The 12,244-nt window shown below is 43.9% G+C and overlaps 1 protein-coding gene across 1 annotated transcript in view; it reads left to right on the forward strand.

Moving 5' to 3' along the window:
- The window catches only part of EFR3B (EFR3 homolog B), a 55,541-nt gene extending 43,902 nt beyond the window's left edge, over positions 1-11,639 (forward strand). The window contains exons 13-23 of the mRNA XM_053460738.1: positions 451-623; positions 802-877; positions 1,699-1,860; positions 2,258-2,389; positions 3,614-3,681; positions 4,539-4,666; positions 5,146-5,237; positions 5,537-5,585; positions 5,857-5,960; positions 6,425-6,474; positions 10,960-11,639. Of these exons, the coding sequence (XP_053316713.1) occupies positions 451-623; positions 802-877; positions 1,699-1,860; positions 2,258-2,389; positions 3,614-3,681; positions 4,539-4,666; positions 5,146-5,237; positions 5,537-5,585; positions 5,857-5,960; positions 6,425-6,474; positions 10,960-11,065 (1,140 nt within the window). The 3' untranslated portion in view covers positions 11,066-11,639. The remainder of the gene's footprint in view (positions 1-450; positions 624-801; positions 878-1,698; positions 1,861-2,257; positions 2,390-3,613; positions 3,682-4,538; positions 4,667-5,145; positions 5,238-5,536; positions 5,586-5,856; positions 5,961-6,424; positions 6,475-10,959) is intronic.
- Positions 11,640-12,244: the final 605 nt, after the last annotated feature.

Genomic DNA, 12,244 nt, shown 5'->3' on the forward strand with positions numbered 1-12,244 from the left:
AAACATCATTTTTAACTTTACAAAACACGACAAAATAAGCTACGTTGCCCCGCCCCCACTGAGCGGCTGATAATATTTTTATGCTGTCCTTTAGTCATACCGGGTATGATTGGGAGGCTCCGGGCGAAGTGCTGATTCCCAGGGTCTCTGGAAAGTGCGACAGCGTTTGGCCACGCCCACACTCAGCCTACTTAAGGCTAACCCCACCCACATTTGCAGTTAGCCCCACCCACACCTGCAGCCAGCTCTGCCCAGTGCCCCATCTCCACACATAGTCCTGTTCCCTCATGAATCCGCTTCCCCAGGATAGGGAGAGCTCCAGGTGGCCCACCCTGCAATTTTAAAAATATTTGTTAAATTGAAAAAAAATGTTTTCTTTATGAAAATCTTTTTTTTTAGATAAAATGTGCCAGCCCCCCCACCTGCGTCATTATATTATTCTCTCCCCAGGTCTCCATGGGCTTCCAGTGCAGTAACATGCTAACTGCCCTGCCCAACTCTTTCCTCGACCCCTTACTGTCCGCCGTGTTGATGGAAGACACCGAAATCCGTCTCCTGGTCCTGGAGACCCTCGTCTGCCTCATTGATCGCCACGGAAACAGGCGCAAATTTTCAACCATCAGGTAGGAGACTCTTTCTAATATGTCTGCGGCCCCCCTTATAAAGACAGGAGAGGGACGGGAAAAGAATTGGATAATGCTAGTCGTGCCACATTGTGCCACAGATCTCTCTGATGGGTGTTGGGCTCGTCCGGCTTCCTTTCTTCTGTTTTACGTCTGCCTTGCTTCGTTCATATTGCAGCACCGTGCCAGATATCGCCGTTCTGAAGCTCAAAGTCGATAAATGTTCCAGACAGGACACTCTCTTTATGAAGAAGGTAAGTGTCCCGGCCCGTTTGGGGGTTTGGGTTTTTTTTTGTTTTTTTTAGCATGAGACCTTTGCCAACTTTTGGGCAAATTCCACAATTATTTTGACCGCCATAGAGGTTGAGAACTCTTGAGTTGTAGTCAAGATGCGAGCGGCTCTCTGAGCTGTAGGCCCTCATCTTCTGGGGATTTCCTAAATCAATCGCTTGGACTTCGGAAACGAACTCTAAACTTTTCATACAATTTGTTTTTTGGGGGGGATTTTCTGGTCTTGGTCGAGTTAATTTGGATGTTTTTCTCCGGTGAGAACGCGCAGCGGGAACTGGCAAGGCCGGCGCGGAGAGACGATGGCTTGAGAACCTCACCTTCACCTGCGTGAAGTTCTAAGAACATCTTCGAAATAACCCGAGCTTTTATGAAAAGGACCAGAAGTTATTTATAACCAGATTCCGATAGCGTTCTAAACTTAAAAGAGAGGCGAGCCAGCCGGTACCGCAGTAAATCCAGGCTCCAGGGTCGCCTCATTGAGCTGACTCACCTACAACGTCCTCAAAAGCTTCCATGTGGACCACGGGGAGGACCAAAATACTAAGTATTAGGCAGAGTATAAGCTGGCTGTTTCTTATACCCCTCAACGCTTGACGATCCGACCCACGCAATTTTAGAACCCAGAATGTCCTCACAAGCTTCCATCTGGACGCTCGCGAGGATCGAAGTCGATGGAGTGTGAGCTGGCGCTGGCTCGTAGGCCACGACTCTCGACAATCGCGGCTCAGTGATCTGAGGACCCTAGGGTGAGGGTTCTAAACCATCTCCTGTGTCTCGTCTCCAGCATTCCCAACATCTGTATCGGCACATCTACCTGAGCTGCAACGACCCCAGCAACACCCAGGCGCACTACGAGGCTGTGTACGGCCTTCTGGTTATGATAAGTATTGAGTTGGCCAATGAAGAAGTCGTGGTGGACCTCATCCGGCTGGTTTTGGCCATCCAGGTAAATGCGTGCCTTTAATTTAGGGGTCCTGCTAAAATAAACGGGGGGAACTACTAGTTGTGTGGATATGTACCTGTGCAGATTATTATTAATCATTATAATTTTATTATTAGTCATAATAATGCATTAATATTTATCGTCAATCATAATAATAATCATAATATTAATAATAATAATATATTACCAGTATTATTATTATTATTTATGTAGGTGATACTTTAAATATGGAGATATTATACTGTTGCACTAGGATTGTATAGATCATCATTAAAAATTCAAGGGGGTCTCCCGCTATTTTTGCCATAAAGCATTATCTCGCTGTGGTGTTTGCGCCGGGGAAGTCACCCCGTTGTAGATGATAACGCGTTATCTTTATGAATGAATAATTTGTTTTCAGGATATGGCTATAAATAACGAAGACAACCTCCCCGCGTACAGCCGCTGCGCCATGCATGCGCTCTGTGCCGCGTATCTCAACTTGATCAGCCAGCTCACCACAGTGCCAGCGTTTTGCCAACACATACATGAGGTCAGAACTCCGAATTCTGTTCATTCTACGGGTTCTGGGCTCAGAATGTTATAATCCTCTACACCGTTGTTGTGGGACTAGCAACCTTCAGGTCCAGGGCCGGACCAACAATGGAGCCGAGTGGGGCAACTGCTCCAGGTGGCACTTTGCCGCCCCAAGCCCTTTTTTTTTTTTTAAAGCGGAAGAGAGAGAGAGGGTGTTGAGTGGTTTTCGCTTACCAAGCTGTCAGTACCCACTCGGCGCCTCTCTCTCTCTCCTCTGCGGCGAGTCTCCCTGTTCGGTCTCGGTGCCGGCTTGTAATGCTGGGCGCCGGAAGATTACGTCATTTCCGGCGCTCAGCATTACAAACCGGCACCGAGACCGAACAGGGAGACTTGCCACAGGACTGCTGAAAGGTAAGTACAAGGGGGGGGTGTAGGGTGGATAATGGGGGGGCGGCAGGGTGGATAATGGGGGGGGCGGCATTTTAAACTTCGCCCCAGGTGGCATTTTGTCTTGGGCCGGCCCTGTTCAGGTCTCCTCCCCCAAACTCAAAAAGAGAGGTTGGAATGCAGCACTCAGCAGTGAGATGGCGCACGAGCCGGGGTACCACCAAGTCCCTCAATAAATCCAAAATAAAGAAGCAGAGGCTCAGCACTCAAATGATAAGGTGAGTTTATTTCACACAGGCAACGTTTCGACGCACAGGTCTTTCTCTAAGGCTTGAGAAAGACCTGTGCGTCGAAACGTTGCCTGTGTGAAATAAACTCACCTTATCATTTGAGTGCTGAGCCTCTGTTCCTCCCCCAAACTGTCTGAGCCATTGGATTTTACTGAGAGGGTGGATAGATAAGTGGAACAGCCTCACAGCAGAAGTGGTAGAGGTTAAGGGAATTTAAACACGCGTGGGATAGGTATATGGCTCCTTTATCTTAGTCCAGACCAAAGACTGATTAAGGATGAGGATAGACATCATAACAGATGAAAGAGACAGAACAGTGAACCGATTTGTGGGATACGGGATCATTTTGAGAGCCGGAGCTGCGAATTGCGTTGGCTGTAGTCCGTAGTCGTGCTACTTAAACCCATCCGAAATAGAAAGGCGATAGAAAGGGGGACAGAAAGCTCCAGTAACACAGAACGTTCATGAAATGCCCTTTTATCACAGAAACGTGGCTCTGCGTGTAGTGATATTATCTCATTCCGGATCAGGACAGAGATTTCTTTCTCTGTTTACCCTGACAGGTTATAGAGATGAGGAAGAAGGACGCTCCTTATTTGCTTCCAGAAGATGTGTTCTCGGAGAAGCCTCGGTAAGACCTCCTGCAATCCCTGCGCTGACCACCGGGGGTAGCACATTGCCCTCGAGCAATACTTATCATTTATGATAATATTATTATTTTTATTACCATTATTAGTATTATTGTTTTATTAAATGGCACCAACACTTTCCGCAGCTTATTTTCCAGTCCATACATTCAAAGGGTACGATAAACCTCAAATGGACGGATACACCGATACAAACTTACAGCCTGCAGGATTACATCGAGTTTTCTTTGCTTGGATAAATACGGTGCGGTTTTAGTGCCAGTAAGACCCGGGTGTTAATAGGGTTCCGGTGTTCTGTGCCAGGACAGAATATCATTTCATGTAACAGTAAACCCAAAACCTAGTCGCCCAAAATCGATAAACTGTCATTTTTAAAGGACACTTCGTCCATCATATGCACTTTAATGCTTGGGAGCTGCAGCTTCTCCTAAAGCGCTTTGATGTTTGTAGGGTTAATAAATGAATATTACAGTACTTAGAATGTATTTTAATATGCCTTCTTTGGGGTTTGGCGTTTCAGCTCCTTGGACAAATTACCTCCAATGAGCTTCTGCTGTAGAAATAACTTGACTGGCCCTATATAATGTATAGTTAATTAAACAAGTCTTCTCGCCCATTTAATTATACATTATACATGACCAGCTCAACCTTCAACACTGGAGAAACCTGCCGGTGTTGGACCTTCATAATGAATGGCCACAGCTCTCCTGCAAACTCTCCTTTTAGTGAATAAAGCCCTTTGTTGGCTGCGTAGGACACCGCACTGCCCACTTAAACTTCTTGTCAAAGTCAGACCTTGAAGGAGGTAAAGCCGTCATCTGCTATCTGAATTCTCATCCAGGTGGTCGAAGAGCGTGGAGCACACTCAAAGCGACCTGCTCTTCCTGCAGAGTAAAGTGAGTGAGGTCCTGGGAGGCAGCGGATACAACTCAGACCGACTGAGCACCCCGTACGTCCCTCAACTAACAGGTAAGCCCTACACGGCACCGCCGGCTGCCAGAGGTGGGGTCGAGGGAGATGGATATATATGTCTTTCTGGTTTATTCACTATGCCGCAGGTTATTGGAGCATCTCACCGTCCTCACTGTGCATCATGAAGGGACCTCTGAGGTCTTCCACGCTTACCTGATTCTTCATTATGAAGGGACCTCTGAGGTCTTGAAAACGTATCTGAAAGGGACCTCTGAGGTCCTCAAAGCTTATCTGATTCATCTCTATGAAGGGACCAAAGCTTATCAGATATTTCCTCTTACTCTGCCAACGTCGGTCCTCTAAAACGTATTGCAATCCTCCTTGCATATGGGGTACCGTTGTGAGTCCAAGCTTTGCACTTAAACAAAGCCTTTCCATTCGACCAGTCTGCGTAAACTATCGACGACTTTGTATAAACGGCTCTTTTTTCAGACGTTTCCAAGCATTGAGTCACGGAATATCTTTCTGTTTCAAAGATGAGGACAGGTTGTCCAAGAGGAAAAGCATTGGAGAGACCATATCGCTGCAGGTCGAAGTCGAGTCCAGGAACAGCCCCGAGAAAGAGGAGGTATGGGAAACGCTTGGTGGGTGAAACCTAGAATTTGCAAGCAGGTCGGCCCCATCCGGCCCCCGTCTAGTCACCCGTTTCTCCTGCTGTAAAGGCTCAAACCTTAATCAGTCGTCGGTCTCATCCCACTTATCCACCACCCTCTCAGTAAAGTCATCCTTCCTTACATCACATCTAATGACTGTACTCACAATTTTCATTTTATGTATTTTATGAGTTTTAATTTTTTGAATTAATTTGGTTTTTTTTAGTATAATTATATTAATTATCTTAATATCTGCTTTTTTTCTCCTTATTAGAGAGCTCCGGCAGAGGAAATCACATTTGAGACTTTGAAGATGGCCATAGGTAGGCGACGACCTAAATTTAATCCGGAAATAAAAGATAGATTAGGAAGTATTAAAAAAAAAAAAAGAGGTTGGCTTCAAAAAAAAAAAATGTATTCTACAAATATATATTTTTAAAAAATGTAATTAAAAATTGTGTTTGTAAAAAAAAATCACTATATGATTGGTATATGATAAAATTAATATAATTTATATAAAGCATTAAAATAAAAATATAAACCAAATTCACTTTTCTTCTTCTTGGAGATAACGGTATTTTTGTGATTCGGCAGACAGCGTTGCCGTAGAAGAACAAGAAAGGGAAAGAAGGCGCCAAGTGGTGGAAAAATTCCAGAAGGCTCCTTTTGAAGAAATTGCAGCACATTGTGGAGCCAGGGTAAAATTATTAAAAAACCCTCAATTTTAATGAATCTCTCATTTTTGGGGTTCTTTGCTGAATTTAACACTTTTGTAACAAAATACAGCAGTAGAAACAGAATTCCAGGACTCCCAGACAGTCCTCTTTTTTTTCCCGGGAACATTTATTTTTTCATGTGACACAAAACTAGTCACTGATAGGTTGTTGCCATAGACACTAAAATCTTTTCAGTTTCAGTGTTGTTTTTAAGTCATTGAACCTTCAGAGGGAAGGATACAATGAGGGGTCTGTTTAGGTTTATTCAGGTTTAAAATACATTAGTTTTAGTTGAATCTGTAAGCATCAGGAAAAGATTATCTTCCCCACTAAAAAGAAAGTGATGTTCCCCCAAATCCTGCGCATGCCGGCTGTATCCTTTTACATCGACCGCCATGAATGCTCTTATAAATTATAATATATTTCTTTTCTGTTTTTTTATTAAGGCAACGTTGTTACAAAGTAAACTCAATCAGATTTTTGAGCTGACCATTCGGTAAGTGAACGTTACGACCGCTCGATGGCGTTGGTGAAATGTATAGTCTCTGCCGTACGTCACAGCAGTCTGCTCTTCATGTTATTGACATTTCACACGACGGATTGATTCTGTTCGCCTCGTTTTATAAACTTACTCTTTAAAGGGGGATCTCCCAGCATTTTTGTTTTTATTTCTGGCCCTTATTTCTTTACCCCAGTTGTAGTTCAGCCATTTGTATGATTTCTCGCTCTGTTACCTGAGCCCCGATGTACTAGACAAACACCCCGACTCCTTATCATACTGCCTGTGGTAAAACAATAGAATAGCTCAGCCTTAATCACCCATTTGGACACTCTGACTCTCAGGGGCTTAACTAGAAACCACAGGCCCCTAAACAACTTGTCTGTGCTTTTTTTTTTTGCCCCCATTCCAACATACACTCTAGCACATATATGCAGACACGCTTACACAAATTACACACACTTACACATACATTTACACACAATTAGACATCCATGCTCTGTCTCACACACACACATTATGCTCACACACAAACACTGTTACACATCCATGCTCGCACACACACACACACACACACAATTAGACATTCATGCTCAGACACCCAACTAGACATCCATGCTCACACACACACATAATTAGACATCCATACTAACAATTATACGTACATACATACATACTTACATACATACATACTTACATACATACATACTTGCCCCTGCTTACCTCTAGGCGCTCCTGCAGCTTTCTCTCTGTGCAGGCAGATTCGCTTTCCCCAGTGGTTTCATACGCTTCTGTCTCCCGGTGCCGGTTCAAAATAGTTTAGGAAGGGCGCTTTCCAACCAGGAGCGGTGCGGTCCAGGTCAGGAGGGCAGTTTCTAAATTATTTTAAATCGGCAAGAGGAGACACGAACAAGGCGGCCTCCAGGTCTGCAGATAAAGGGAGTTTATTGGAATAATACCAGGTTTTTGTCAATACTGACCTTCATTACTGCGCTTCATATACAGTGCTGGGGGGGTTATATTACTGCGCTGGACTGAAAATCAAAAAGGCCGAACTAAAGGCAGTTTTATGAACGTCATCAAAAGCCATGCAGCCACGCAGGTGACGCGTCTTCACGTAGAAATGTTTTTTGGCCGTCGCTTGAACCATAAATCTATTAATAGATAATTTCTGTAAGCGGTCAGTTTGACAGCAGAAAGAAAATAAACAGTGAATGGAACTCGGTTCACTTTAAATGTCTGAAGTGGGATGAATCACATTAAAAGTAATAATCTCAAGTGACCGTGTGCAGCCGCTACCAATACATCTGCCTTTGTCCTGGGGGAAAAACATTTAAAATGAGAGAATTTGCATAAAAAACAGTAAATAAAATTGTTGCTGAATTAAATTATTTTTACTTTTGTCAGAATTGTATTTTTAAAAAAAAGTAAAATAATCTTAAAAAAATCTCTTTCCCCCAAATCCTGTTTTACTGATTTATTGTTATAAGATATATAACCGTATTTACTTGATTGTAAGACAAGGGTTTTTTTTTTCAAAAAAAAAAAAAGAATCTTAAAAACGACTTTGTCTTATAATCAAGGTTGAGTTTTATTCAGACCTCAGAGCCGACAAGGGCTTGTCACTCATCCTCTCTCACTCTCTTGCACTTTAATGCACTCTCACGCTCTCTCATGGTCCCTTACACTCTCTCATGGTCTCTTACACTCTCTCATTCACTCTCCCACACCCTCATTCACTCTCCCACACCCTCATTCACTCTCCCACATTCTCATTCACTCTCTCACGCTCTCTCTCAATCTTCTCCACTGTCTGCTTCCGTGCCCCTGTCTCCTTTTCCGCAGCTCTGCTTCTTCTCTTACCTCTGTTTCTGCACCTCTCCTTCTCTACGAATCCATCTGCAATATTCTGGCATCCTGGAGTACTTCTGCAAAAGGGGCGGAGCCACGGCGCACACTCTCTCCCCTGATTGGAGGAACAGGGCAGAGGCTGTCCCCGTGGTGCGCGTTGTTGCTCCGCCCTTTTGCTGAATTACTCCAGGAGGCCAAAATATGGCAGACGGATTCACAGAGAAAGAGAGGCAATATTCTGGCCTCCTGGAGTAATTCATCAAATGGGCGGAGACAGCTTTTCACCCCCAAGTGAGAGTATGAGAGAGAGAGTGAGTGAGAGTATGAGAGAGAGTGAGTTAGAGTGAGTGAGAGTATGAGAGAGAGTGAGTAGGTTTTTTCCCAATAGGGTTGTCTTATATTCAGGCCTTTTCTTTTTTTGTATTTTTGCAAGATCCAAAATGGTCTTATAATCGAGCAAATACAGTACTTTAGAACTTTATGTGCATGGGAGCAGCCATCTTATCTTCCTGTTCTCAGGATGCGTGTGATTGTTCCTCCCCGTTAAGTTATGAAGTTACTGATTGTCGTTGACAGAACGTGCTTCATTCCTGACTTTTGGGAAGAATAATTCCTATTATATAAAACGCAAGATAGAAAAATATAATCCACAATATAATATAATATAGGGCTGCAACAACTAATCGATAAAATCGATAATAATCTATAATGAAATTCGTTGGCAACGAATTTCATTATCGATTAGTTGAATCGATTATTATCGATTATAAAATGAGGGTTTTTTCAGAGCAAACGCTCTGAAAAATCCCCCTCATTATATAATCCGTTTAGTCTGACTCACCGTCTCACAGCAGCAGCTCCTACTTACTCCCCCTCCCTGTAATCACTGTGACAACTGGCCCCGCCCCTTCCTTCTCCAGGCCAGAGCCACATGGCTGTGACACTCATCTAACTGTAAGTATATGTAATATATATATATATAAATATATATATATATATATATATATATATATATATAATGTGTATGTGTGTATATATATATATATAATGTGTATGTGTGTATATATATATATAATGTGTATGTGTGTATATATATATATATAATGTGTATGTGTGTGTATATATATATATATAATGTGTATGTGTGTATATATATATATATAATGTGTATGTGTGTGTATATATATATATATATGTATATATGTATGTAATATATATATATATATATATATATATTTGGGCTACTGAAAGTTAGGGGAGGTGGGGGTTAATTTAGGGGCAGTTATGGCTAGTGGGGTGTTTAGGGTTAATTTAGGGGCAGTTATGGTTAATTGGGTGTTTAGGGTTAATTTAGGGGCAGTTATGTTAATAGGGTGTTTAGGGTTAATTTAGGAGCAGCTGTGGTTAATGGGGTGTTTGGGGTTAATTTGAGGCAGTTGTGGTTAATGGTGTGTTTAGGGTTAATTTAGGGGATGCTGTGGTTGATGGGGTCTTTAGGGTTAATTTAGGGGATGCTGTGGTTAAGGGGGTGTTAAGGGTTAATTTAGGGGCAGTTATGGTTAATGGGGAGTTTAGGGTTGCATGTCTGTGGAGAATGGAGTGGTGTTTCAGGGGGTATAAGGCGTATCAGGCACAGTGGCATGTGGGGGGTAGAGTGGAGTGGCAGATGTGGGAGGTGGCGTGGCGTGGCATATGTGGGAGGCAGAGTGGAGTTGCAGATGTGGGAGGCAGCGTGGAGTGGTATATGTGGGAGGCAGCGTGGCATATGTGGGAGGCAGCGTGGAGTGGTATATGTGGGAGGCAGCGTGGCATATGTGGGAGGCAGCGTGGAGTGGTATATGTGGGAGGCAGCGTGGCATATGTGGGAGGCAGCGTGGAGTGGTATATGTGGGAGGCAGCGTGGAGTGGTATATGTGGGAGGCAGCGTGGAGTGGTATATGTGGGAGGCAGCGTGGAGTGGTATATGTGGGAGGCAGCGTGGAGTGGCAGATGTGGGAGGCAGCGTGGAGTGGCATATGTGGGAGGCAGCGTGGAGTGGAATATGTGGGAGGCAGCGTGGAGTGGAATATGTGGGAGGCAGCGTGGAGTGGCAGATGTGGGAGGCAGCGTGGAGTGGCATATGTGGGAGGCAGCGTGGAGTGGCAGATGTGGGAGGCAGCGTGGAGTGCTGTGGTAGGCAGCGTGGCATATGTGGGGGGGCAGCATGGCATGTCTGGGAGGCAGCGTAGCAAGCCTGGGCTCAAATGTGCATATATTGGGGGGCTGGTTGGGAAATAAAGACAAGAAATGTATTATCAAAGTTTTTTTATTCTGCTGTTTGTATTTAACATCATTTGTTTAGTAAATTATTTTAAATAAATGAAAAATTTACATTCATTTTTTTTATCCGATTAATCGATTAATCGAAAAAATAATCGGCCAACTAATCGATTATTAAAATAATCGTTAGTTGCAGCCCTAATATAATACTATAATTAATAAAATATAATTTTTGATCGGAAAGTGGATACCTGCTCTGATATCACAGACCCCGGGGATGAAATAACCCAATGATTGCCTTTGCCAACGTTTCTAAACTAACAGAATAACCTTCTTCAGGTGTCATTAACATCTGTCTCTGCCCTGTTGCAGGCCGCCTCCAAGTCCATCCGGTACAATCACCGCCGCGTACGGCCAGACCCCAAATCACTCGATACCGGTGTACGAGATGAAGTTCCCAGACCTGTGTGTCTACTGACCGACGGGACAACCTTCCGAAGACAAACGGACTGAGAATAAAGCCTCGCGCATGGTTATCTGTCCTCCATCCCCAGAGCGTAGACCGGTTCATCATCTCCCGAACGCCACTTCTTCAGGACTGAAATCACAGAGCCCCGACAGCCCTTCGGCGGGTTCCTGACGTGCGCTCCGTGTCCCGTTACTGTTCCTTTTTGGTGCGCTCTACGTCCAAACAGAACGCAAAGCAGAGAGATGGCGTGAAAACAATGGAGGCTTGGGAATGATTTGTAAGGGGATACTACCTAGAATCCAAATGTTCTACCCCCCACCCCCACCACCAACCTATGAACTGTCTCTGCTGAGTAGTACTAAGCCAACACAACATAACAAACTTTTAGGGGTAGATTCACTTAGTGCAGAGCCTTGTAGTCAGCGGTGAGAAAAGCCTTTTTATGATAGTACGGGTTTAACGAGATCGATTTCGTTCTGTCGGTGAGTCTCTCCTCCTTCCATAACAGGTGGGATCTGTAAGTGGGTGATGCCAGGCCGGTGCGTCATTCCATACATTTACATGGCAACGTTATTCTAACCAGATATCATTACAGAATCCAGTAACCAGTAAGAGGAGGGATTGGCCCCAGGGCAGTTACTGGACCCCTAGCTGAGCCACGGCTAGACCCTCCCGGCCACCCTGGTTTCAGTTCCTGACCTCGTGGGGTGGTGGAAGTGAAGAGCGAAGAGAACCTAGTTTAGTATCATGGGAACATCTTATGTTCTCAGGATCTGACTCATTATTCCTCCCCATTGTTATCTCTCCTCCTTGCATAAAGTTGCTCGCTGTTGCTGATTGGTTCAGGCAGCCTTTGCAAGGAAAGGGGGAGAACTAATTGATGCTGTAACTATACGATTAGGGAGGAAAAAAGCATCAGCGATAGGTACTTTTAATGTGAATTTAATGATGTCAAATGTTTTGTGGCCAACATAGTGCTAGGATTTCATCTATCACAAAAAATAACTACAGAGGGGCTATTGCTAAAAGTATCGTCTGTTAAAGAAAAGAATGTTTTATATATTTTTTTAAATATTTCGTTGATTCGTGTAAAGTTTTTGGTTCTCCCGCAGCGCTGCGGAACTTTCTTGAAGTATTTGAATACGTCATCGGCTGTCAGCAGAACAATGGAAGTCTTTTGTTTTGGTG

This window comes from Spea bombifrons, chromosome 3, assembly GCF_027358695.1.
Source record: "Spea bombifrons isolate aSpeBom1 chromosome 3, aSpeBom1.2.pri, whole genome shotgun sequence".
Classification (NCBI taxonomy): domain Eukaryota; kingdom Metazoa; phylum Chordata; class Amphibia; order Anura; family Pelobatidae; genus Spea; species Spea bombifrons.